This window comes from Carcharodon carcharias, chromosome 10 (assembly GCF_017639515.1).
Source record: "Carcharodon carcharias isolate sCarCar2 chromosome 10, sCarCar2.pri, whole genome shotgun sequence".
NCBI lineage: Eukaryota > Metazoa > Chordata > Chondrichthyes > Lamniformes > Lamnidae > Carcharodon > Carcharodon carcharias.
In genome coordinates, this window is record NC_054476.1 from 135602865 (window position 1) to 135626848 (window position 23984).

Genomic DNA, 23984 nt, shown 5'->3' on the forward strand with positions numbered 1-23984 from the left:
ACAACAATCGACAATGGTCACCATTAAACTTTTATCAATTACTTAGATGAGAGGAGCAAAAGCATGGTAGCTAAATTTGCGGATGACACAAAGATGGTTTCCTACCTACATTGTGAGTCCAGAACTATAGGGCACAGTTTTAAAATTAGGGATTGCCCTTTTAGGAAAGAGATGAGGAGAATTTTTTCCTGAGGGTTGTGTGTCTTTGGAACACTCTGCCTCAGAAGGTCACAGAATCACTGAATTGTTACGGTGTAAAAGGACGTAGAAGCCATTCAGCCCATCGTGTCTGCACCGGCTCTCAGCATTTTGACTTAATGCCAGTCTCCTGCCTTTTCCCCATAACCCTGCACATTGTTTCTATTTAATCATCCAATGCCCTCTTGAATGCCTCAATTGACCCTGTCTCCACCACACTTCCAGGAACTGCATTCCAAACCCTAACTACTTGCTGTGTGTAAAAGTTTCTCCTCACCTCACATCTGCTTCTTTTGCAAAACACTTTAAAACTGTGCCCTCTGGTTCTGGATCCATTTATGAGTAGGAACAATTTCTCCCTATGTATTCTGTCTAGACCCCTCATGATTTTGAAAACTTCTATCAAGCCTCTTCTTAGCTTTTTCCTCTCCAAGGAAAACAGTCCCAACTTCTCCAATCTTTCCTCATAACTGAAGTGTCTCATCCCTGGAAACCTCTTCTGCACTCTCTCTCCAATGCATTCACATCCTTCCTATAGTGCGACGTCAAGAACTGTACATAGTACTCCATAGTTGATGTTGTGGACGTGGGATCATTGAATATTTTTAAGGCAGATGTAGATAGATTCTTGTTAGGCAAGGGAATCAAAGGTTGTCAGGATGGATGGGAATGTGGACTTTGAAACGCAAACAAATCAGCCATGATCTTATTGAATGGCAGAGCAGGCTCGAGGAGCAGAATGACCCACTTCTGCTCCTATTTCATATTTGAATATCACCATCTGCCATGGTGGGATTTGAACTCGGGTCCCCAGGGCATTACCCTGGGTCTCTGGATTACTAGCCCAGTGACAATACCACAATGCCGCCTTATACTACAAGAAAATGTACTCAAACTCACTCCTGAAAAGATTTTAAATTGTTCACTAGTGTGATATAAATAGGCATTTATCTCATTCATTGACCATCAGCTCCGAAGACTTGAATTCAAATTCTGTTCAGGACAGATACCAAGTATTCTATCTTTGATTAGACACTATCATCCCCCACTGCTTTGGAAGAGGATTGCCCCACCCCCAGCCCCCATTCCTGCTTCATCTATGATCCACGAGGAAAATCTCCTTTCCCTGGGCCTTCCATATAGACTACTTGAAAAGAACAGCAGAAATTGACTTTGGGGTTTACTAGTGGAAGGTAAGGGAGAGCCCTCCAACTCTCCGTGGCAAGCAGGTTCCACGGAGAGAATTTCAGGCAAATGAGGCTTCCGGGTCTATTTCAGATCAATGAGAATCACTGCATATTAGGATGTGATCTGGCTCAGATAATTCACTTGTAAAGCTCATGATTTTCAGAATATTATTACCACAATAACTGGAACAGAGAGTGGTAGTCAAGCTGATTTAGAAAAGGAAGGGTAGCTGACCCATTAACCAAATTAATGCATGCACCAACCAGAAAATATTTCACACAGGAATTGCTATGAAATCAATGTAATGTCGCTGAGTTTACCTGTTCCTTGTAAGGTGCTTTTTGTAGGAAATCCTTTGTGTATTGAGAGGATGTGTCTCTCCTATTCCAATATTGTAGAATCATAGAAATTATAGAACAGAAGGATGCCACTCTGACCAGCTCATCAGTGCTGATGGTTAGCCATACCTATTCCCTTCATATAACATTCTGCTTGCAAATCTCCAACTTTAGCCTAGTCTATGTATGCTTAAATGTTAATTGCCTTCCTTTTTCCTGTTGTGCCTCTGTCCAAATCACTTTTATATAAAAGGATAATAAAAGACCTTCTAGCACTGATTCCATGGCCAGACCATCACCCACATCTTGCCCAACTGGACAAAAAATACTAAATGTTCCCCCTTGTCTCTGCTTTCTGCTCACTGGCCACCCTCATTAATACAACTACAATTCCTCTAATGTCAAGTTCAGTAAAAAATACTTGTGATGTAGAATTTAAACAAATGCTTTATGGATATCCATGTATGAAACATCCATTGCATTCTTTTTAACCTATGTTTTGTGAATTTGTTAAATAATTGAATTCCATTAGTCGTACATGACAGTCCCTGATTACTCCATCTCTGAAGATTAGTCTTTCTACTGGTATTTCCAGTGTGATTCACCCCAAAGTAGCACAGAAGAAGATTGAGGAATTCCAAATGCAAATTGTGTCCAGATTCGGTGTCTTTTGTACTAGTTCACAGAGAACATGGTGCTCTGTGTCTGCTATGAATGAATCACCATGGCAAGTTTCCATTAATTGCACCTGTTCGTGGGCCTTCGGGAAAACTCTTAAAATTGAGCTTTTTTTTTAGCCACAAGGGTATTAATGGGCAATTTTTTAATAACTTTGAAATATTAGAAATTAGTTTACTAGAAAATGACCAATTACACCCTAAAAATCAGGACCATATCTTAGTTTCAAAGTCATTTTCAGTTATTTAAAATATGTTTCCACACACATAGATTACTAAACAAAAACAGAATTACCTGGAAAAACTCAGCAGGTCTGGCAGCATCGGCGGAGAAGAAAAGAGTTGACGTTTCGAGTCCTCATGACCCTTCGACAGAACTTGAGTTCGATTACTAAACAGCCTGATTAAAGTACTTATTTTTTTGTGATAAACCAGTTTTCAGCTATATTAATAAAATTGTAGGAGAATATCGATTTAAATCTATTGAGGAATATTTTTAATGCAAAAATGTAAACTATTTTCTAAAGATTCTGCTCAGTTGGTCATGGAAGATCTCACAATGGGCAAAATGGAGGTGAGATATGTGGTCATTATCTTACTGTTTCTAGAATCTTGCTGTGCAAAATTTTGATACCATATTTTCTACATTACAACAGTGACTATATTTCAAAGATATTTCATTGCCTGGAAAGTGCTTTGGGATGGTCTATGATTGTGAAATGAGAGTTCTTCCTTTCTTTGGATATTTATCTTCAGCTTTGGTTGCTCTAAATCTTTCTTGGGTACTCTGCTTCCATCATCTTCTATAAACATTGAAGCAAAATACATAACAAACATCTTTAACATTCCCTCATTCTCCTTCATCACGAAGCAGCCCATTCGCTAATTGGCCTCTTACTATTTCCTTTTAAGTTGACTTCTTTCTTTGCCCACTATTAGGCTTTCTAATCACCAACTTTGTTTATCTTCTATATATTTTTATATCTGTCATTGTTTTGTATTATCCTTTCTCTATTTACCAAAACTTAGTTCCAGGAAGCTTTGTCCTCTAATAGACTAAAGTCACTGCAGTCCAGATATATTTACAGGAATGTTTTCAAGATGGATCTTGCTGGTAATCTATTTCCTAACCATTGACAATCTTGGGTGAGAATAGCTTGGATTAATGCACTATTCTGTCTCCCCGCAACTCTCCTTATTAGAAAAAGTGCAACTCTCCAGTGCCTTCCTCTCCCTCCCAGACACCTATCCCCAGTGTTCCTCTAAACCTCTAAAGTGCCTCACTGTAGTAACTTGCCCTTCCTGGATACCACCTCCAACTTTCCTCTTCCTTTATCCTCTACTTTACATCACTTCATGCCCTTCTCTGACGCACAGGCATTTGTGGTCCTCGGTAGCTCATTTCTCCTACTCCTTGGCATCTTGCATCACCACAGTGCTCACCCATTGTTGCTGAGGTCAGAACTTGCATTGTGTAATATTATGGGAATGAAGTCCATTATTAGTCTGTGGTCCAGCACTCTATCAGACTGCTACATTTACTGTTTGTTGCTTTGTGCATGCTGTGATTTCCTTATGCAATTGTTGTACTGGTAAATATACCAGCTCTATTTCACAATCACATGAAATGAGTAAATAGTTATTAACATGCATCTGTTTGAATATGAAGTGGTAACTGACTTGTCCCTCAAACTGATCAGCTCTTTTTTTCTCCTGGTTTTTAGGTTCCCCGTTGCACAAACAAGCTTCAGTGCCCACGTCTGGTGACAAACTGGCATCAAAGAGCGCCGAGGTGGGAGATGACTGCATTGGGGATTTTGCCATTGGGGATCGTATCTGGGTGAATGGAGTGAAGCCTGGCATCATACAATTCCTTGGTGAAACACAGTTCGCCCCTGGCAAGTGGGCAGGAGTTGTCCTCGATGAACCTGTGGGCAAAAACGATGGATCGGTTGGGGGCGTGCGGTACTTCGAATGCGGAGCTTTACAAGGCATTTTTACCAGACCCTCAAAGTTGGCACTTCAGCCCTCGGGTGATGGTGCTGGAAGTGATGCCCATTCTGGAGACTCAGTAACGTTTCCTGTCCCAGCCTCACATTATGGCACTGCCACTCCGCCACTCTCAACTCAACGCATCAACTGTACAATTCCTTTGAGGGAAAGCATTTTAAACAGTTCCATGAAGACTGGGAATGAGTCAGGATCAAACCTGTCTGACAGCGGATCTGTGAAGAAAGGGGACAAAGACTTGAGATGTGGTGATCGAGTTCTGGTAAATTATTTTCATTCCTGATCCTAAGAGGACATTATCTGTTAGATTCAGCAGCACTAGATTGTCTAAATTGTTGATCACAGCTTTGGCAACCAGGACTGACTTCAGCTCGATTGGAATTAACAGTGCAATGTGGAGATATGGGCAAGCCAACCATCCAACCAGTGAAAATAGTTTCTCTCTGTCTACCCTATCTGTTCCCCTTATTATCTCAGAAAATTCAATCAAATCATCCCCTAAACTGCTAACTTCCAGGGAACACTAGTGCCGAATCTTATGCCCTCACTGGTGACGAACTTGGAGGCAGGAAGAGCATGAACCTAGGCCTGGTGGTGATGCACTTGAACTCTGGCACCTTCCCATCTCCCCTCCAAATTAAGTTCTGGGTGAGAAGGCCCATGGTTGACCTCCCTTCCACCAGTTGAGACACTTAAGTGACCAATTGAAGACCACTTAAGGGCCTCATTACTGTCACCATGCAGTGTACACGACAGCTGCTACCCTGTGGGCAGCTTGTCACCTCTGGGGTTTGAGGGGAGGATCCCTCAATCAAAGGCATTCGGTGTCTGATCAGGGGACTGGACATTGAGAAGCTTGGGGGGGTGGGTGGGCTCGCTGAGACCCACCCCCTGCCCAACTTCTGAACCCCCTGCAGCCCTTTCCCCATGACAGAGGCTAGAAATCCTGTGGTGACTATCTCGCCTCCTGACTCCCCTAAGCCTGTCCACAATCAACAAGGCACAAGTCAGGAGTGTGGTGGGATACTTCCCATTTGCCTGGATGAGTGCAGCTCCAACGACGTTCACGAAGCTTGACACCGTCCAGGACAAAGTAGCCCCTTGATTGGCACCCCTTCCACAAACATTCACTCCCTTCACCACTGATGCACAGTGGCAGCAGTGTGTACCATCTACAAGATGCACTGCAGGAACTCACCAAAACTCCTTCTGCAACATGGCCTTTCTGATCAGTAATTATCATGTTGTCTTGTGAGCAGATCTCTCTGGCGCTGCCAGAGTACACAGATACCATTGTTTGTGTTTCATTTACTCTTCGTACCACCAGCAGTAAATCTCCAACTTTTTTCTGATTACATTTGTTGGCTTCAGAGCTTATCTATTGTGATTTATTTAAAACCTTGTTCCCTGGCAAATCATCTGCTAATGGGGTTAATTGCATTAGTGGCCTTGTTAAGTGGCCATCAGCTTTGTTTTTCTAGAGCCCAGATTGGAGCACTTTCCATGTCAAACATATTTTATTTTTCAAAGTCTTCTCATGCCCTCAACAGCACCTTGCATTTTTGTTATATCGTGCTCCTGCTGAGCAGCAAAGCTCTTTACATTAAGGAGGAACAGCAATTGATGCCGAGCTGGAGGGAGGAAGGTAACTGAGATAATTAGGCTGCAAACTAAAGGTATGGGGGTTAGTTTCTTTTAAAAGCAGGAAGATAGATGACTAGGAAGGAAATTTCAGAGGTGGTTTGGGAAGAGATGAGAAATGATAGAACTTGTGGGAGTGATGCACAGGCCTCTTAACAGTAACTACACCGTAGGACGGAGTATGAATGAAAAATAATGGGAGCTTGTCAGAAAGGTACAGTAATAATCATGAGGGATTTTGATTTACATATAGACTCGAAAAATCAGGTGGGCAAAGGTAGCCTAGGTGAGGAATTCATGGAATGTTTTCAGGATAGTTTCTTAGAACAGCACGTTCTGGCACCAACCAGAGAGCAGGTTACTCCAGAGCTGGTATTGTGCAACGAGATAGGATTAATTAATTACCTCATAGGGAAGGTGCCCCTAGATACCAACGATCATAACATGATTAAATTTTACATTCAGTTTGAGAGAGAAAAGAGTGGGTCCAAGACTAGTATTTTAAATTTAAATAAGGGCAATTATGAAGGTATGAAAGCAGAGCTAGCGAAGGTGAAAAGGCAAATTAGGTTAAGGGATAGGTCAGTAGGGATGCAGTAACAGACAGCTAAGAGGATACTTCAGAATACACAGAACAGATACGTTCCAACGAGAAAGAAAAAAATCCAAGGGGAGGACCCACCATCTGTGGCTAACTAAGAAAGTTAAAGATAGTGTCAAATTTAAAGAAAAAGCATATAATTATGTAAAGATAGTTGGCAGGTCAGAAGATTGTACAGAATATAAAAAACAGCGAACAATGACCAAAAGATTACTAAGGAGGGAAAAATGAGAGTACGAGAGAAAGCTAACTAGAAATATAAAGACAGACAATAAGAGTTTCTATAAATATTTTAAAAAGAAAAGAGTTAACAGCGCGATTGTTGGTCCTACAAAAAGTGAGTCTGGGGAATTAATAACGGAAAATAAGGAGATGGCAGATGAATTGAACAGGTATTTTGCATCAGTCTTCACTATAGAGGATACAAGTGACATCCCAGAAATAGCTGTAAGTCAGGAATTGGAAGGGAGGGAGAACTCAAGAAAATTACAATCACCAGGGAAGTGGTATTGAGCGACTTGTTTGAGCTGCGGTCTGACAAGACTTGGGTCCTGATAGATTTCATCCTAGGGTCTTTAAAGAATGGCTAGTGAGATAGTTGATGCTTTGGTTTTAATTTTCCAAAATTCCCTGGATTCAGGGAAGATTCCATTAGCTTGGAAAATAGTGAATGTTGATCCTTTGTTCAAAAAGAGAGGGAGACAGAAAGCTGGAAGCTACAGGCCAGTTAGCTTAACATCTGTCATAGGGAAAATGTTAGAAGCTATTATTAAAGACATTATTGCAGGGGACTTAAAAAAAATTCAAGGTAATCAGGCAGAGTCAGCATGGTTTTGTGAAAGGAAAATCATGTTTAACCAATTAATTGGAGTTCCTTAAAGAAGTAACATGTCCTGTGGACAAAGGGTGGATGCACTGCACTGTACTTAGCTTTCCAGAAAACATTTGATAAGGTGCCACATCAAAGGTTATTGTGGAAAATAAAAGTTCATGGTGTTGGGGGTAAAATATTGGCATGGATAGAAGGTTGGCTGGCTAACAAGAAACAGAATAGGCATAAATGGGTCATTTTCTGGTTGGCAAGATGTAATGAATGGTGTGCCACAGGGATCAGTGCTAGGGCCTCAACTTTTTACAATTTATATAAATGACTTGGATGAAAGGACCAAAGGTATGGTTGCTAAATTCGCTGATGACACAAAGATAGGTAAGAAAGTAAATTGTGAAGAGGACATAAGGAAGCTACAAAGGGATATAGATGGGTTAAGTGAGTAGGCAAAGATCTGGCAAATGGCATCTAACGTGGGAAAATGTGAAATTGTCCATTTTGGCAGGAAGAATAAAAAATAATATCTAAATGGTGAGAGATTGCAGAGCTCTGAGATTCAGAGGGATCAGGGTGTTCTAGTGCATGAATCGCAAGAAGCTAGTATACAGGTACAATGGGTAATTAGGAAAACTAATAGAATGTTATTGTTTATTGCGAGGGGAATTGAATACAAAAGTAGGGAGGTTATGCTTCAGTTATACATGGCATTGGTGAGATCACACCTGGAGTATTGTGTACATTATTGGTCTCCTTATTTAAGGAAGGATGTAAGTGCATTGGAAGCAATTCAGAGAAGATTTACCAGACTAATACCTGGAATGGATGAGTTGTTCTATAAGGAAAGGTTGGACAGGCTAGGCTTGTATCCACTGGAGTTTAGAAGAGTGAGAGGTGACTTGACTGAAACATATAAGATCCTGAGGGGTCTTGACAGGGTGGATGTGGAGAGGATGTTTCCTCTTGTGGGACAATGTAGAAATAGATGTCAATTTTCAAAAATAAGGGCTTGCCCATCTAAGACATGGATTAGGAGAAACTTGTTCTCAGAGGGTGGTGAGTCTTTTGAACTCTCTTCCTCAATAGGCAACAGAAGCAGTCTCTGAATATTTTTAAAGCAGGGATAGATAGATTCTTGATAAGCAAGAAGGTGAAAGACTATCAGGGGTAGATGGGAATATGGGGTTGAGGTTCCAATCAGATCAACCTTGATCTTGTTGAATGGTGGAGCAGGCTCGAGAACCGAGTGACTTATTACTCCTCATAATTTGTCCCTTTGTATGTGTGTAGGACAGTAGTACAGTGCCTGACTGAGGTGACATCAATGGTGGAATAGAGGGACTGGGGGGCTGTTTGAGGAGCAAAGGTACATGCACCCAGAAGGCTGAGGGAGATTGCAAGAAGAGAGGAATCATGAAGTTGAATGTAAAAAAAATTGGAATAAAAATACTGGGATACAGGAAGCCAGTGATTTGGAAACAATGGGAGTGCAGGATTCTGAGTAGGTGAGAGTTAGCTTAGGGGTAGAATATTGTGAATTAATTAGAGAGTAAAAATCAGCATTTAATACTGGATCATTGTATTAAATACTGAAGTGTCCAACTATCAGATCAGTGAGGCTGGAGACCAGGAACTCTCCATCCTGCCTACTTATCGGGAGATTTCTGGGGCTATGGCAGCTACAGGTTCAGCTCCAGCTATATACATTGGGAAGTCCTAGGAAATCCTGGGCAGCTGAAGGTTGTTGGGGATTTGAGACAGTGGGTTTCCACCCTACTTACCTCTGACCTGTGCCTGTCTGACATTGATTCCTTGGGTGCAGGACCTGGCCAGTTTCAATTGTACACATCAGGAGCACGTTCCTCTCTTTAGCTTCTGTGTCACCATTTTAAAAAAAAAACATCCCTGAGGGTGTTGGCAATGATGACTGCATTTATTATAGGCCCCTAGTTACTGTGACACAGTGATCTCGATACTGTAGGCCTAATGATGATTCAACAATTACTTACTTCAGAGAATGTGAAGAGTCAGTCCTGAAGGATATCAGTTTTAACAATTTGTTTCTGGTCCTAGCCACACTTTTGCCAGTTGTTGAACATAATTTATCATAGTAAGACTTGAACTTGTGATCTCTGGGTTGCAAGTCTAGTATGATCATACTACTACGCCCTGTCATTATTGCATACGGCTTCCTATCTGGTGAGTTCCATTGTAACTTAGTGTTTGAAGCTTTTCCTACTGAGTCTCTCCATGTTTCTACATTGATACCTACTTGACTTTCTGAAAGAAGAAAACTCTGTATTGAATAAACAAATTATTCAACACTGCATGTTGTAGGCTGCAGCACAGATTTGGGGCCTTTTACGTAACTTATTAGAAACCATTCTCACATTGCTGTTTGTGAGAGTTTGCAGTGCACACATTGGCAGCCACATTTCCTACATTATAACAGTAACCATGGGCAGAATTTTGTGCTTGACATGCGTGGGGGTGGGCCCCGCATGTCAGTGCATAAAATGACGTGCGGTGACGTTGGGCGAGCGTCCTGACTTCATCAGGCACTATCGCGATATTTCGCTGGGAAGGCGTGCGATGAAGTTCAACGTGCGCCCACCATTAATTAACGGGCTAGTTAAGGCACTTAAATTGGCAATCGATGCCGATTTTCAGGCGCTTGTGCGATTTTCAGCTCGGCGCATGGACACAACGGGCAGGCGGATAAGAGACTTTTTAATCAAACTCATCCATGGGTGGGATAAGAGGGCTCTGTGGGGTTGTCAATCTGCTCTGTGAGTATTTATTGCAGAAATTTTTTTAAACTTGCCTGTGTGATCTGTAGCAGTTCAGAACGAATTCCAGCAGCTTTCTGTGTACTTTGAACCTTCAGCTCAGCACTCTGCAGTCAGTAATCTTTATCGGGCCTGCAACTTTCCAGAGGCCTCCATTTAACCTGGGTATGGGTTCTGACATAAAAACAAAAAAACTGCGGATGCTGGAAATCCAAAACAAAAACAGAATTACCTGGAAAAACTCAGCAGGTCTGGCAGCATCGGCGGAGAAGAAAAGAGTTGACGTTTCGAGTCCTCATGACCCTTCGACAGAACTTGAGTTCGAGTCCAGGAAAGAGCTGAAATATAAGCTGGTTTAAGGTGTGTGTGTGGGGGGCGGAGAGATAGAGAGACAGAGAGGTGGAGGGGGTTGGTGTGGTTGTAGCGACAAACAAGCAGTGACAGAAGCAGATCATCAAAAGATGTCAACAACAATAGTACAATAGAACACATAGGTGTCAAAGTTAAAGTTGGTGACATTATCTAAACGAATGTGCTAATTAAGAATGGATGGCAGGGCACCCAAGGTACAGCTCTAGTGGGTTTTTTTTTTTTATTTTATATAATGGAAATAGGTGGGAAAAGGAAAATCTTTATAATTTATTGGGAAAAAAAAGAAGGGGGAAACAGAAAGGGGGTGGGGATAGGGGAGGGGACTCACGACCTAAAGTTGTTGAATTCAATATTCAGTCCGGAAGGCTGTAAAGTCCCTAGTCGGAAGATGAGGTGTTGTTCCTCCAGTTTGCGTTGGGCTTCACTGGAACAATGCAGCAAGCCAAGGACAGACATGTGGGCAAGAGAGCAGGGTGGAGTGTTAAAATGGCAAGCGACAGGGAGGTTTGGGTCATTCTTGCGGACAGACCGCAGGTGTTCTGCAAAGCGGTCGCCCAGTTTACGTTTGGTCTCTCCAATGTAGAGGAGACCACATTGGGAGCAACGAATGCAGTAGACTAAGTTGGGGGAAATGCAAGTGAAATGCTGCTTCACTTGAAAGGAGTGTTTGGGTCCTTGGACGGTGAGGAGAGAGGAAGTGAAGGGGCAGGTGTTGCATCTTTTGCGTGGGCAAGGGGTTGTGCCATACGAGGGGGTTGAGGAGTAGGGGGTGATGGAGGAGTGGACCAGGGTGTCCCGGAGGGAGCGATCCCTACGGAATGCCGATAAGGGGGGTGAAGGGAAGATGTGTTTGGTAGTGGCATCATGCTGGAGTTGGCGGAAATGGCGGAGGATGATCCTTTGAATGCGGAGGCTGGTGGGGTGATAAGTGAGGACAAGGGGGACCCTATCATGTTTCTGGGAGGGAGGAGAAGGAGTGAGGGCGGATGCGCGGGAGATGGGCCGGACACGGTTGAGGGCCCTGTCAACGACCGTGGGTGGAAAACCTCGGTTAAGGAAGAAGGAGGACATGTCAGAGGAACTGTTTTTGAATGTAGCATCATCGGAACAGATGCGACGGAGGCGAAGGAACTGAGAGAATGGGATGGAGTCCTTACAGGAAGTGGGGTGTGAGGAGCTGTAGTCGAGATAGCTGTGGGTGTCGGTGGGTTTGTAATGGATATTGGTGGACAGTCTATCACCAGAGATTGAGACAGAGAGGTCAAGGAAGGGAAGGGAAGTGTCAGAGATGGACCACGTGAAAATGATGGAGGGGTGGAGATTGGAAGCAAAATTAATAAATTTTTCCAAGTCCTGACGAGAGCATGAAGCAGCACCAAAGTAATCATCGATGTACCGGAGAAAGAGTTGTGGAAGGGGGCCGGAGTAGGACTGCAACAAGGAATGTTCCACATACCCCATAAAGAGACAGGCATAGCTGGGGCCCATGCGGGTACCCATAGCCACACCTTTTATTTGGAGGAAGTGAGAGGAGTTGAAGGAGAAATTGTTCAGCGTGAGAACAAGTTCAGCCAGACGGAGGAGAGTAGTGGTGGATGGGGATTGTTCGGGCCTCTGTTCGAGGAAGGAGCTAAGGGCCCTCAGACCATCCAGTTCCCTGGCCCCTACCGCTTCCTCTTCACCATGGACGTCCAATCCCTCTACACCTCCATCCCCCACCAGGATGGTCTGAGGGCCCTTAGCTTCTTCCTCGAACAGAGGCCCGAACAATCCCCATCCACCACTACTCTCCTCCGTCTGGCTGAACTTGTTCTCACGCTGAACAATTTCTCCTTCAACTCCTCTCACTTCCTCCAAATAAAAGGTGTGGCTATGGGTACCCGCATGGGCCCCAGCTATGCCTGTCTCTTTATGGGGTATGTGGAACATTCCTTGTTGCAGTCCTACTCCGGCCCCCTTCCACAACTCTTTCTCCGGTACATCGATGATTACTTTGGTGCTGCTTCATGCTCTCGTCAGGACTTGGAAAAATTTATTAATTTTGCTTCCAATCTCCACCCCTCCATCATTTTCACGTGGTCCATCTCTGACACTTCCCTTCCCTTCCTTGACCTCTCTGTCTCAATCTCTGGTGATAGACTGTCCACCAATATCCATTACAAACCCACCGACACCCACAGCTATCTCGACTACAGCTCCTCACACCCCACTTCCTGTAAGGACTCCATCCCATTCTCTCAGTTCCTTCGCCTCCGTCGCATCTGTTCCGATGATGCTACATTCAAAAACAGTTCCTCTGACATGTCCTCCTTCTTCCTTAACCGAGGTTTTCCACCCACAGTCGTTGACAGGGCCCTCAACCGTGTCCGGCCCATCTCCCGCGCATCCGCCCTCACTCCTTCTCCTCCCTCCCAGAAACATGATAGGGTTCCCCTTGTCCTCACTTATCACCCCACCAGCCTCCGCATTCAAAGGATCATCCTCCGCCATTTCCGCCAACTCCAGCATGATGCCACTACCAAACACATCTTCCCTTCACCCCCCTTATCGGCATTCCGTAGGGATCGCTCCCTCCGGGACACCCTGGTCCACTCCTCCATCACCCCCTACTCCTCAACCCCCTCGTATGGCACAACCCCTTGCCCACGCAAAAGATGCAACACCTGCCCCTTCACTTCCTCTCTCCTCACCGTCCAAGGACCCAAACACTCCTTTCAAGTGAAGCAGCATTTCACTTGCATTTCCCCCAACTTAGTCTACTGCATTCGTTGCTCCCAATGTGGTCTCCTCTACATTGGAGAGACCAAACGTAAACTGGGCGACCGCTTTGCAGAACACCTGCGGTCTGTCCGCAAGAATGACCCAAACCTCCCTGTCGCTTGCCATTTTAACACTCCACCCTGCTCTCTTGCCCACATGTCTGTCCTTGGCTTGCTGCATTGTTCCAGTGAAGCCCAACGCAAACTGGAGGAACAACACCTCATCTTCCGACTAGGGACTTTACAGCCTTCCGGACTGAATATTGAATTCAACAACTTTAGGTCGTGAGTCCCCTCCCCCATCCCCACCCCCTTTCTGTTTCCCCCTTCTTTTTTTTCCCAATAAATTATAAAGATTTTCCTTTTCCCACCTATTTCCATTATATAAAATAAAAAAAAAAACCCACTAGAGCTGTACCTTGGGTGCCCTGCCATCCATTCTTAATTAGCACATTCGTTTAGATAATGTCACCAACTTTAACTTTGACACCTATGTGTTCTATTGTACTATTGTTGTTGACATCTTTTGATGATCTGCTTCTGTCACTGCTTGTTTGTCGCTACAACCACACCAACCCCCTCCACCTCTCTGTCTCTCTATCTCTCCGCCCCCCACACACACACCTTAAACCAGCTTATATTTCAGCTCTTTCCTGGACTCGAACTCAAGTTCTGTCGAAGGGTCATGAGGACTCGAAACGTCAACTCTTTTCTTCTCCGCCGATGCTGCCAGACCTGCTGAGTTTTTTCATGGGTTCTGACATGTCCACTGGAAGCAGCTCCTCTGAGGAGTAAGGGAGGGATAGAATGAGGAGGACTCCAGGAGTGCACAATCAGCCTCTAAGGGAGCCACCTTTGGGAGTACAGGCGCAGGCACAAGGGGCACAGGGCCAAGAAGTAGTCCAAGGTGGAGGGGGCCGCAGAAGATGCCACTATCCTGCTGCCAGGATATACAGGCGGCGAAGCAGCTACCTCAATATGACTGAGGTGCAGTGTGGAGGGAGGCTCCAACTGTCAAGGGAGACAGCACACTACATCTGTCAGATGATTGACCCTGAGCTCTCTCCTAACTGTGTGGGTGGACACCCCATGCCAGCGGCTCTGAAGGTCACAGTTGCCCTCAACTTCTATGCCTCTGGCTCCTTCCAGGGTTCAGTGGATGATCTTTGTGGTGTCTCCCAATCAGCTGTGCACACTTGTGTCAAAGAGGTCACAGATGCTCTGTTCAGACAGGCATTGACCTTCATCCACTTCCACTGGGACCAGGCAAGCCAGACACAGTGAGCCAGAGGCTTCGCGGCCATTGCTGGCTTCCCCCGTGTCCAGGGTGCAATAGGCTGCACACATGTGGCCATCATGATGCCAGCAGGAGAGCCTGGTGCCTTTGTCAACAAGAAGGGCTTCCACTCCATGAACGTGCAGATAGTGTGTGATCACAGGATGCTGATTCTACAAGTCTGTGCAAGGTACCCAGGCAGCACCATCGACGCCTACACCCTCAGACAGTCTCAGGTGCTGGGGCTCTAAAGTGCTCCAGCCTGGCTGGATGGATGGCTGCTGGGTGACAAGGGCTATCCCCTCAGAAGGTGGCTCATGATGCCTCTCCGCCATCCAAGAACAGAAGCTGAGCAGTGGTACAATAGGAACCACAGCACCACAAAGGTTGTGATGGAGAGAGCCATCGGTTTTCTTAAGATGCGCTTCCGCTGCCTGGACCACTCAGGGGCGCAGTCCAGTACCCCCCAGATCGTGTCTCGGTGATAGTGGTTGCATGCTGTGCTCTCCATAATCTTGTGCTGGAAAGGGGGGGACGCAGTGGATGCTGAAGATGTTGACACATTGGATGCAGCTGCACACAATGAGTCCAGCACTGATCCTGAGGTTGAGAAAGCACAGGGGAATGATGAGGGGCTAAACACTGACCCAGGACTACACCAAGGAGGCTGGGACACCCGGAGCACTTTAATCCTACGACCCTTCAGCTAGCTCCACACAAACGGATCAGGAGGACCAGCCATGCCTGGTGCTCCCATAGTCGGCCTATAAGTTGGCCCATCAGCTGCAACTAAGGGCTTTGGACATAAACCTCAATGTCCACTCAAACACTCATGACATGTATGTAAAACATACAAATGCAGAACAAAGGAACCACCCTCAGCCATGGTAACATATCTGGCTTTAATTTTCACCATCATAAGATCACACAAAATCAAACCAAAACATTCTTCAGGCATAAACAAATAATAATTCCCTAATCTAGGGCCAACACAAAAGCACCAGTGAGAAACCTGTGGTGTGCCTAAGGTGCCTTGTGCTTACGTTTACGGGTGCTACTCTTGGTGTCGCCCAATCGCTCGGAGTGGCATCTGAGACAGCCTGCTGACTCTGCTGTCCTGTTGACCTCAATGGCCTTGGCAGCTGTCCTCTGGCCTGTGCTGGCCCTGCCTAGGAGGGATCTGTCACAGCTGGCACTTCCCCGTTGTCGCAGCCTCACCCGATGAAGCGGTTACTAGGAGAGGGGCGGAGCAGCTGTTGCCCTCATCCGGAGCGACATAAGAGGAGCCCATGGATACGACAGGCAGCTGCGCCGCAGACCTGAGGTCGCCCCGGAGCTCCCTGCTCACTATCGATGGATGGGCAACGAGCTGGGAAGCTTGAAGCCCACACCAGCTCCCACATCAGCAATGACCAGCAGTGGCTAATGGTGCTGTGAGGGCTTGCAGGTCCGAGTGTAACCCCAGGAGAAGCTGCTTGTTCTCCTGGAAGCCCCTCTCCATAAAAGTCACCACTCTCTCCATGGAGGAAGCATGACACTCTGCCATGAGGCTCATTGCATCACTGATTCTCCACGTGGACTCCTCCACCACGAACACCAAGCGAAGCATAGTCTCACGCAACACTCCCAGATGCTCCCGCACACCCGGACGCATTTCCTGCAGCTGCTGCGTCGTGGACAACTCCAGAGGCGCATCATCGTGCCCTGACTCAGCATGTGCCTGGTCCCCTGCAGTCTTCTGGCTGCTGGCGCCATCGGTACTCTCTGTCTCTGCCAACTCCTCCAGCGATTGTGAAGTGCTCTCTCCACTGTGCCTGGGATACCAGCCAAAGTTGCAATGCCCACCGATGTGCTAGTATCTGCACTGGTGCCTGCCTCATTGAAATTGTGTGATGCAGGTGACAGTTGAGGGCCCTCAGGTGTGAGAGGAGGGCATCTGCAATTGCTCCTGGTGGACAGGCTCAGATGATGCTGAAATTAACAACAAGGACAGTGGAACAGTTAGCGTGCACACAGTGACACACTCCCTGGCTCATTATGCGCTCAACCTTCCAGAACCTATGGAGACAAATATTGGCAAGGGGCAGATAGTCAAGAGGAGACCCTAACATTACAGGCGGATACAGATGGTCTGGTCAGATGGGCTAAGGAATGCCAAATGGAATGTTATGTGGATAAATGTGAGGTGATGTGCTTGGGCAGGACAAACAAGGTACGGGATTACACGAGAAATGGTAGGACTGTGGAAAGTAAGGAGGATCAGAGGGACCTTTGCTGGGCATGTCGACAGGCCCGTTAAGGTCGCGGGACAGGTACATAAAGGCCTGCTCGCTGACACGTAAAATGACGCGGGATGATGTTGGGCAGAACTCCTGACCTCACCCCACCTCATTTCAATTTTCAGGTTGGCAGGGGCTCAGCTGAATCAGCTGGGCGTCTGCCAATCTGTCAAAGGCCAATTGAGGTCATTGACAAAGTAATTAAAGTAATTAGTGGACCTGCCCGTCCAACTTTAAGGTTGGTGGGCAGGCTGGGAGCACTGGCGGGCTTAAGAAAAAGCATGAAACCTCATCCACGGGCGGGATGAGGTTTCATGTAGGTTTTTAAAAATTTAATAAGAGTGTATTTAAAATTGATGGACATGTCCCAACTCATGTGACAGTGTCACATGAGGGGACATGTCAGGGAAATTTATTTTTTCTGTTTTTAAGATTTTTTATTGTGGAGCTGATCTCCCTGTGGCAGCACTTAGCCTCAGGGAGATGAGTGCGCTCTTCCGCTTGCATGTGCGAAAGAGCGCGCTCTCGGTTTAGGGAATCCCCTCTGCCCACACAGGGAGCACATAGCATTTCCTTGCGGACGTCATGCTGGGTGGGCCTTAATTGGCCTGCCCATGTAAAATGGCGACACCCCCCCCCAATTGGGGGCGCCGATCGGAGGCGCGCCCACTCCTGAACTCCCCCCACCCCGACGGGGGGAAAATTCTTCCCAAGGCATTTAAGAAGGTAAATGCCATACTTGCCTTTATTAGCCAAGGAATAGAATATAAGAACAGAGAGGTCGTGTTGCAAGTGCGGAAAACTCTGCCGAGGCCACAGCAATAGTTCTGTGTGCAGTTGTGAAATGTGCTTCACGGGAGGGATGTAATTGGAGTGGACAGAGTGCAGAGGTCGTTGACCAGGATGCTGGCTGGGCTGGAGAGTTTGACTGATGAGGAGACATAGTATAGACTGGGGATATTTCCCCTGGAGCAGGGGAGATTGAGGGGTGACATTATTGAGCTTTATAACCTTATGAGGGGCATACATAGGATCAACAGAAAGGAACTTTTCCCATGGTGGAGGGATGAGTAACCTGGTGGCATTGATTTAAGGTAAGGGGCATGATGTTGACAGGTGAGGTGATGAGGAACTTTTGCACACAGTAGTGTGGGACTCACTGCCTGAAAGGATGGTGGACGCACAAACCCTCCTAACATGTAATAATTATTTGGATGTGCAGTGGCGATGCCATGACATACAAGGCCATGGGGAAAGTGGTTGGAAATGGGATAAGGTGACTTAGGAAGGTGCTTGACGCGCGCATCTTCTAAGGGCTGAGGGACCTTTGTCCATGACCCACACCTCTATCAGTCGGTGAATGAGCAATGTTGCAACAATAACAAATCAAACAATCATCTGTGCTATGGATGGTGGGAAGACAGACCGGATGTCACTGTGGACCTCAAATACCTGGCCTTTCCACCCCAGCCTCACCGACACCTGTGGACCTGGGCACATGGCGCCTCTCAAGCTTCAGGACCTCCTGCTCGAATCAGCTTAAAATCATCAGCAGGGCCTGGCTGCCTCCAGTCTGTGAAGGCTCACATGCATTGTGAGCATTTTTCTTCTGACAAACAGAGAAGACCATTCATTGGGGCTAGTCGCACATGGACTCGGCACACGCAAGCCTCACCCCAATCACAGCGGCCCATCTCAGGCCTCCAGTGCCTCCTCTCCACGCTACTGCTGATCAGTCACAAAAAGATAGTATGCCTGCTCCCAACTCTCCCCGCCACCCCAACAACGGCCACCTTGAACACATTCTGCATCCATCACTTTAGGAAACACACGGTCTTAGCTCCCATAGCAAGGGGGCGCAACTACATACAGCGTCGAGGGCAGCAGATGGCTCTTGGCCATGAGACCTTGAGGCTCCCCTTCCACAATCTCATCACCATGAATAGGACATGTGTTGGAGTTCTGAGTATGCACCTAGCTGCGTCTCCTACAGATTGCTGCAAAACTACTCGTGTACGACTAAGAACAACACATGGTGCAGGGGAGACCTCATGTCCTCATGAGCTACTCAGGCTGATCTAAGCATGGGCACTATCTGCTTGCCCATTCACCATACGAGAAATGCCCAACATGATTCAATGCGGCCACGACAGTAAGACTTGGGGGGGGTCCCCTCAAAGGCTAAGGCTCCCTGCTGGGTTAAATGCCCAATGCCAACATGGTTCTCACCCTTCCCCAGCGCAACAGATCGTTGAAACGCTTACAGCACTGGATCCAGGTGCACTGCACCACGTCGCAGGAGCTCACCACCTCCACCACCTTCTCCCATGCACGTTTGGTCATGTAGGGGGGCCTCCCCCTCCCTTTCTGAGGGATCAACACCTCCTGCCGTGCTGCCACCTCCTCAAGGAGGGCAGCAAGGCAATCATCAGAAAAGCGAGGGGCACATTGGCCCCCAGCTGGCCTACCCTGCAGCCTGGCCTGCTCCTGTGGCAGACCCTGCAGCCTGCCCTGCTCCTCTGCTGTTCCCTCCAGGCTGCCCTGCTGAGCAGACCCCCTGCGGTTGGATCTCCAGGTGGCCATTGTGAGCAGCCTACAGGAGGCTGCCAGGCCTTCTTTTAAACAGACTGCCAGGTCGCTATTGGACCTGGTGGTCTGTGCACGTCTGCCGTAGCCCGCACACGCCCGCTATTCACGGGAGTCGTAAATGCGCTGGTGGGCCTTAATTGGCCCACCCGCGCAAAACGGCAGTGTGGCCCCAATCGCGGGCGCCAGTCTGGTCCGCTCCTGTTCCGTCTGCCCGCCCGCCAAACAGAAAATTTTGGCCTATACTTCAAAAGTACTTCGTTGCCTGTAAAGTGCCTTAGGACATCTGGTGGTCATGAAAGGCACTATATAAATGCAAGTCTTTCTTTTATCTTACCTGTAGTAGGTTTGACAGCCCAAATTAGAGATTTTTCTTCAATTTTTGCTCTTATTTTTGGCCTGTTCTACTAGCTCTCAAACATCTTCATTATTGCCCATGATTTGCATCAAGTTACTGGACTAATGAATTCCAATAAATGCACCAGGTGCTGCCTCCATATATGGCATATTTTTTTCAATTCTGGTATCTTTTCCTGGATATCGTATGAGTTTATGTGGGTACGTGACTCTGGTAGCAGCTGGGAATAATGGCTTCTCATGCCTGCTTAATCCTCTGGTTATTATTGGGCTACCCCTTTGTACCATACAGAGCAGAACTTCTTGTTCTCACATCACTGATTTATGGTCTGCAGGTCTTTGGTACACTTGTGCCTTACACTATCTCCGCTGCCTCCTCATTTCTCCCAGAAATTGAATAATGCAAGGCTGAATTGATCCACAGAATACTAATGACAGTTTTATAAGTAGCTATTTCATTAGTTAAGCTTTATTTTTCCTTTGCAGGAATGATTGGTCACTCAGCTACTTTTGGTGCACGCTAACATTTCAGAACCTTCCAGAAAGTGCACTGAGTAAAGCAATCCTGTGGGGGCACTAAAAAACTCCTAATTAATGTGATCTCTGCAGGCTCAGCAACTTTTCATGCCCTTAATGAGCTTAGACTTCCTTTACGTGCTCTTTATGAATCAGCGAACCTACACTGAACAGCTTGCATCAGCCTGTGTAATGAGGCAAGTGTTGCCCTCTGTTTCCTCAATGAACCTATGAAAGTAGAATCACAAAACAGCTCAACAGAGTTTCCAGCTGAAAACATCAACAAATTGTGCATTTTAAGATTTTCTGGTACTTTTGCATACTTCCAATGCAATCTGGGGCAGTGTCAGCAATGGCTCAGTGGCAGCACTCTCAACTGAGTCAGAAAAACGTTTGATTAAAGCCCCTCCCTAGAGACTCGAGCACACAATCTAGACAGACACTTCAGCTCAGGACTGAGAGAGTGCTGCACGGTCAGCGATACTGACTTTGGGATGGTATGTTCAAGACAAGAGCAACCTTGGTTTAAGAAGAGGAGGGGATGGATTGGGTGGAGGGGATGTGATTCTCCCTGGTTTACTGGCCAATACTTTCCTCTCAACCAACATCACAGAAAGAGATTATCTGGTCACTATCACACTCCTGTGTATGGGAGCCTGCTGTATGCTAATCGGCTGTCTACATTATACCAGTGATTGTACTTCAAAACTATTCCATTGATGGTAAAGAACTTTGGGACACTGATGTCCTGAAGGACACTAGATACATGCAAGTCTTTTTTGAAAATAGATTTTTTTTTTTAAAAGAAGCATACTCAGTACCATCCCAGAATTTTTAACAGCCTTCATTATTCACTTTGATCTAGCTGTGTTAAAACTTTATTGTATTTTTATTTGGCCCTGTGTGCTTGCTGTAAATGGCAGTTGGGGTCAGCTGACTCGATCATTCATAGGAAGGGGAATGAATAAATGGGTTAGTTCAATCATTGCCTTTGGTGTGAGGGACAGAAGGAGTTCTGTTCAGTCCATCATTAATAGAGGGAGCGGGACAGAGAGGATTTCGAGTTTACTGCCAGTGCTGTTTGATGTTGAGTGCAAAAGCACGGCTGGTGGATTTATCTTTCTGTCAATATTTGGCTGCTAAGTGGTTCCAGTCAGGATTGAATCCCTTGCAGATAGGATGAATAGTTACCTTAACTGATCTCCATGGTTTAGCCTGCAGTAAAGTGAAGGAATTGTTGTTTTACAAATTATCAATTCATGTACGAAACGAATTATGCATTATCCTTTTATTTGTAATCTAGCCTGTTGCTTTAAGATACAAATTTGCAAATGCATGTCTTCCTGTCAAACTTCCATGGTAAACTTGGCACATTATAATACCCTCTGCTTCCACCCCTGTAGACATGCTGCAGTACTGTCACTGGTGGGAAAGTGTAATTACAGTGTGAAACATTTATGTCAGCAGTTTCCATAACAAGTGTGGACATAAGATTGTTTTTAAAAATTTGTTCTTGAAACGTGGGGTACCATGGCACACCGGGTATTTACTGCCTATTGCTCTGAGGATATTGTTTCAATCAAGGACGAGGGCAGCAGACACATGGGAACACCTGGAAGTTCCCCTCCAAGCCACACGCCATCCTAATGTGGAAATATATCGCTGTTCCTTCACTGTCGCTGGATCAAAATCCTGGAACTCCCTCCCTAACAGCACTGTGGGTATACCTACACTACAAGAACTGCAGCAGTTCAAGAAGGCAGCTCACCACCACCTTCTCAAGGGCAATTAGGGATGGGCAATAAATGCTGGCCCAGCCAGCGAAGCCCACATCCCGTGAATGAATATATAAAAAAAGTCACAGAGCCAGAAATTGCTGTGAACATAACAGCAAGGTTAATGGCTCCGGTCAATACCTATAGGTTAATCGATAATCATAGTAAGGATAGAGCAGATGAGCTGCCATATGGGATTGGCCAAAAGTTTCTGTCCCAGTTGCACTGCTCCACTGTTAGCTTCACAAAAACTGTATCTGGCTCTAATCTTCCCTATTTGTTCTAGGAGCTGTATTTCCCCCTTTATTGCCCATTAAACTCACCACAGTTAAGTCTTGTCATTCAAAACACAGGTACCCTTTTAATGGCTTAATTAGAGTTAATGACTTGCAATTAACCTCTTACACCAAACTAATTATTATAGCTGTGGAGCTCTATTCCTTCACGTTTAAATTTTTTGAGAGATTTTCCACATCAACTTACGTTTTTCTTACTTTTCTTTCGGTTTTTCTTCCTTTTAAATTCAGCTTTTCTTTCCCTGTCTCTTATTTCCCATTCTGCACTTGATTCAATGCAGTTGATTCAATGCTGAATTCTCCACCTTTAATTCATCCTCATTCTCAGTCCTTCCTGTATTTATTTCTCAAATCCTGAATCTGGCTGGTTAAGGAAATAACCTGGCGTTACCCTGTTTACCTTGCTCACACTCTCTGCAACTTAATAGTAAAAATGTTTTGAGCTGAAAGTACAGAGGCAGAAACTGTTAGGTACCCTGCTCCAGTAACGTCTGACTTAAAATGAGGGACTGAGGTCACGCTTAGGCCAGAGCAGAAGAAGATGATCAGTGAACCAGTTGGGTTCTTACAACACTCATTTCCTGGTGGTCATTGTAGTCACTTCCTGTTAATCCACCAAATTAATAGATTCTTCAATTCAATTTTACAATTTGTCCATGGTGGGATTTGAATTTACAAACTCTCTGTTGCTGGTCCAGTACCATAAGCACTAAGCTAATGTATCCCTTATGATGGAAATGTAATTCAGTCCCTATTTTGAAGCAATATTTTTATATATTGCAGCCTGGCCCCAGTTATCTCTCGGCCTCTAGCCCTGCTTCACCCAAGGTCTCTGGGTGGTCTTCACAACTCATCCTTTGCAACCTGGACATTGACGTCGAAAAATAAACAATGAAAAGGCAGAGTTTGTCAAAGTGGGAACAAGTGTTTTAGTTCTTGTAGCTGATAGAGGAGCAGCTCTAACTGGCAATAACATCGACAAAGTGAAATGCTGCATTTGGCATTTGCAAAACGCTGATGGCTCAATATTCTTCATCTGACTTCTTTTGTTTTGGCTCATGGAAAATGATCCTGATTGGGTGAGGGTGGGACATGCTTCCCTTATGCAAATGGCTTGTGTCAACTCTACACTGATGCTCCTTCCGTTAAATGATGGTGGCAACATAAATACTCCAAGAGAATTTATCAACTACAACCCGGCTGTTCCTGTTCCATGTTCAGCTCCATTACCACTGACTTTGAAACTACAGCTTAAAAGAGCACAAATAAATTCTGACTCTTCCCAGAACCCATACCTTACCAGAGGCATTCTTTCTTTACTTATTCAATTCATACACATTATTGAAGTTTCCGACGCTACTACATTCTAGAACATTAGGCCACAGGCTTCTGCCAGCCACCACTACACAACTTGATAATTGGCTAATCATCAGGTCTGCCTCTACTGACCTTGGTGAAGAATTGGAAAATGTGCCCAATGATGGAAGGCGAGTCTGAAAG

General features: G+C 45.7%; 1 protein-coding gene across 1 annotated transcript in view; it reads left to right on the top strand.

The window, feature by feature from the left end:
• clip2 (CAP-GLY domain containing linker protein 2) overlaps positions 1-23984 on the top strand; it is a 145263-nt gene that overhangs the window by 54130 nt on the left and 67149 nt on the right. Inside the window, exon 3 of the mRNA XM_041197310.1 lies at positions 4126-4673. Coding sequence (XP_041053244.1) covers positions 4126-4673 — 548 coding nt within the window. The remainder of the gene's footprint in view (positions 1-4125; positions 4674-23984) is intronic.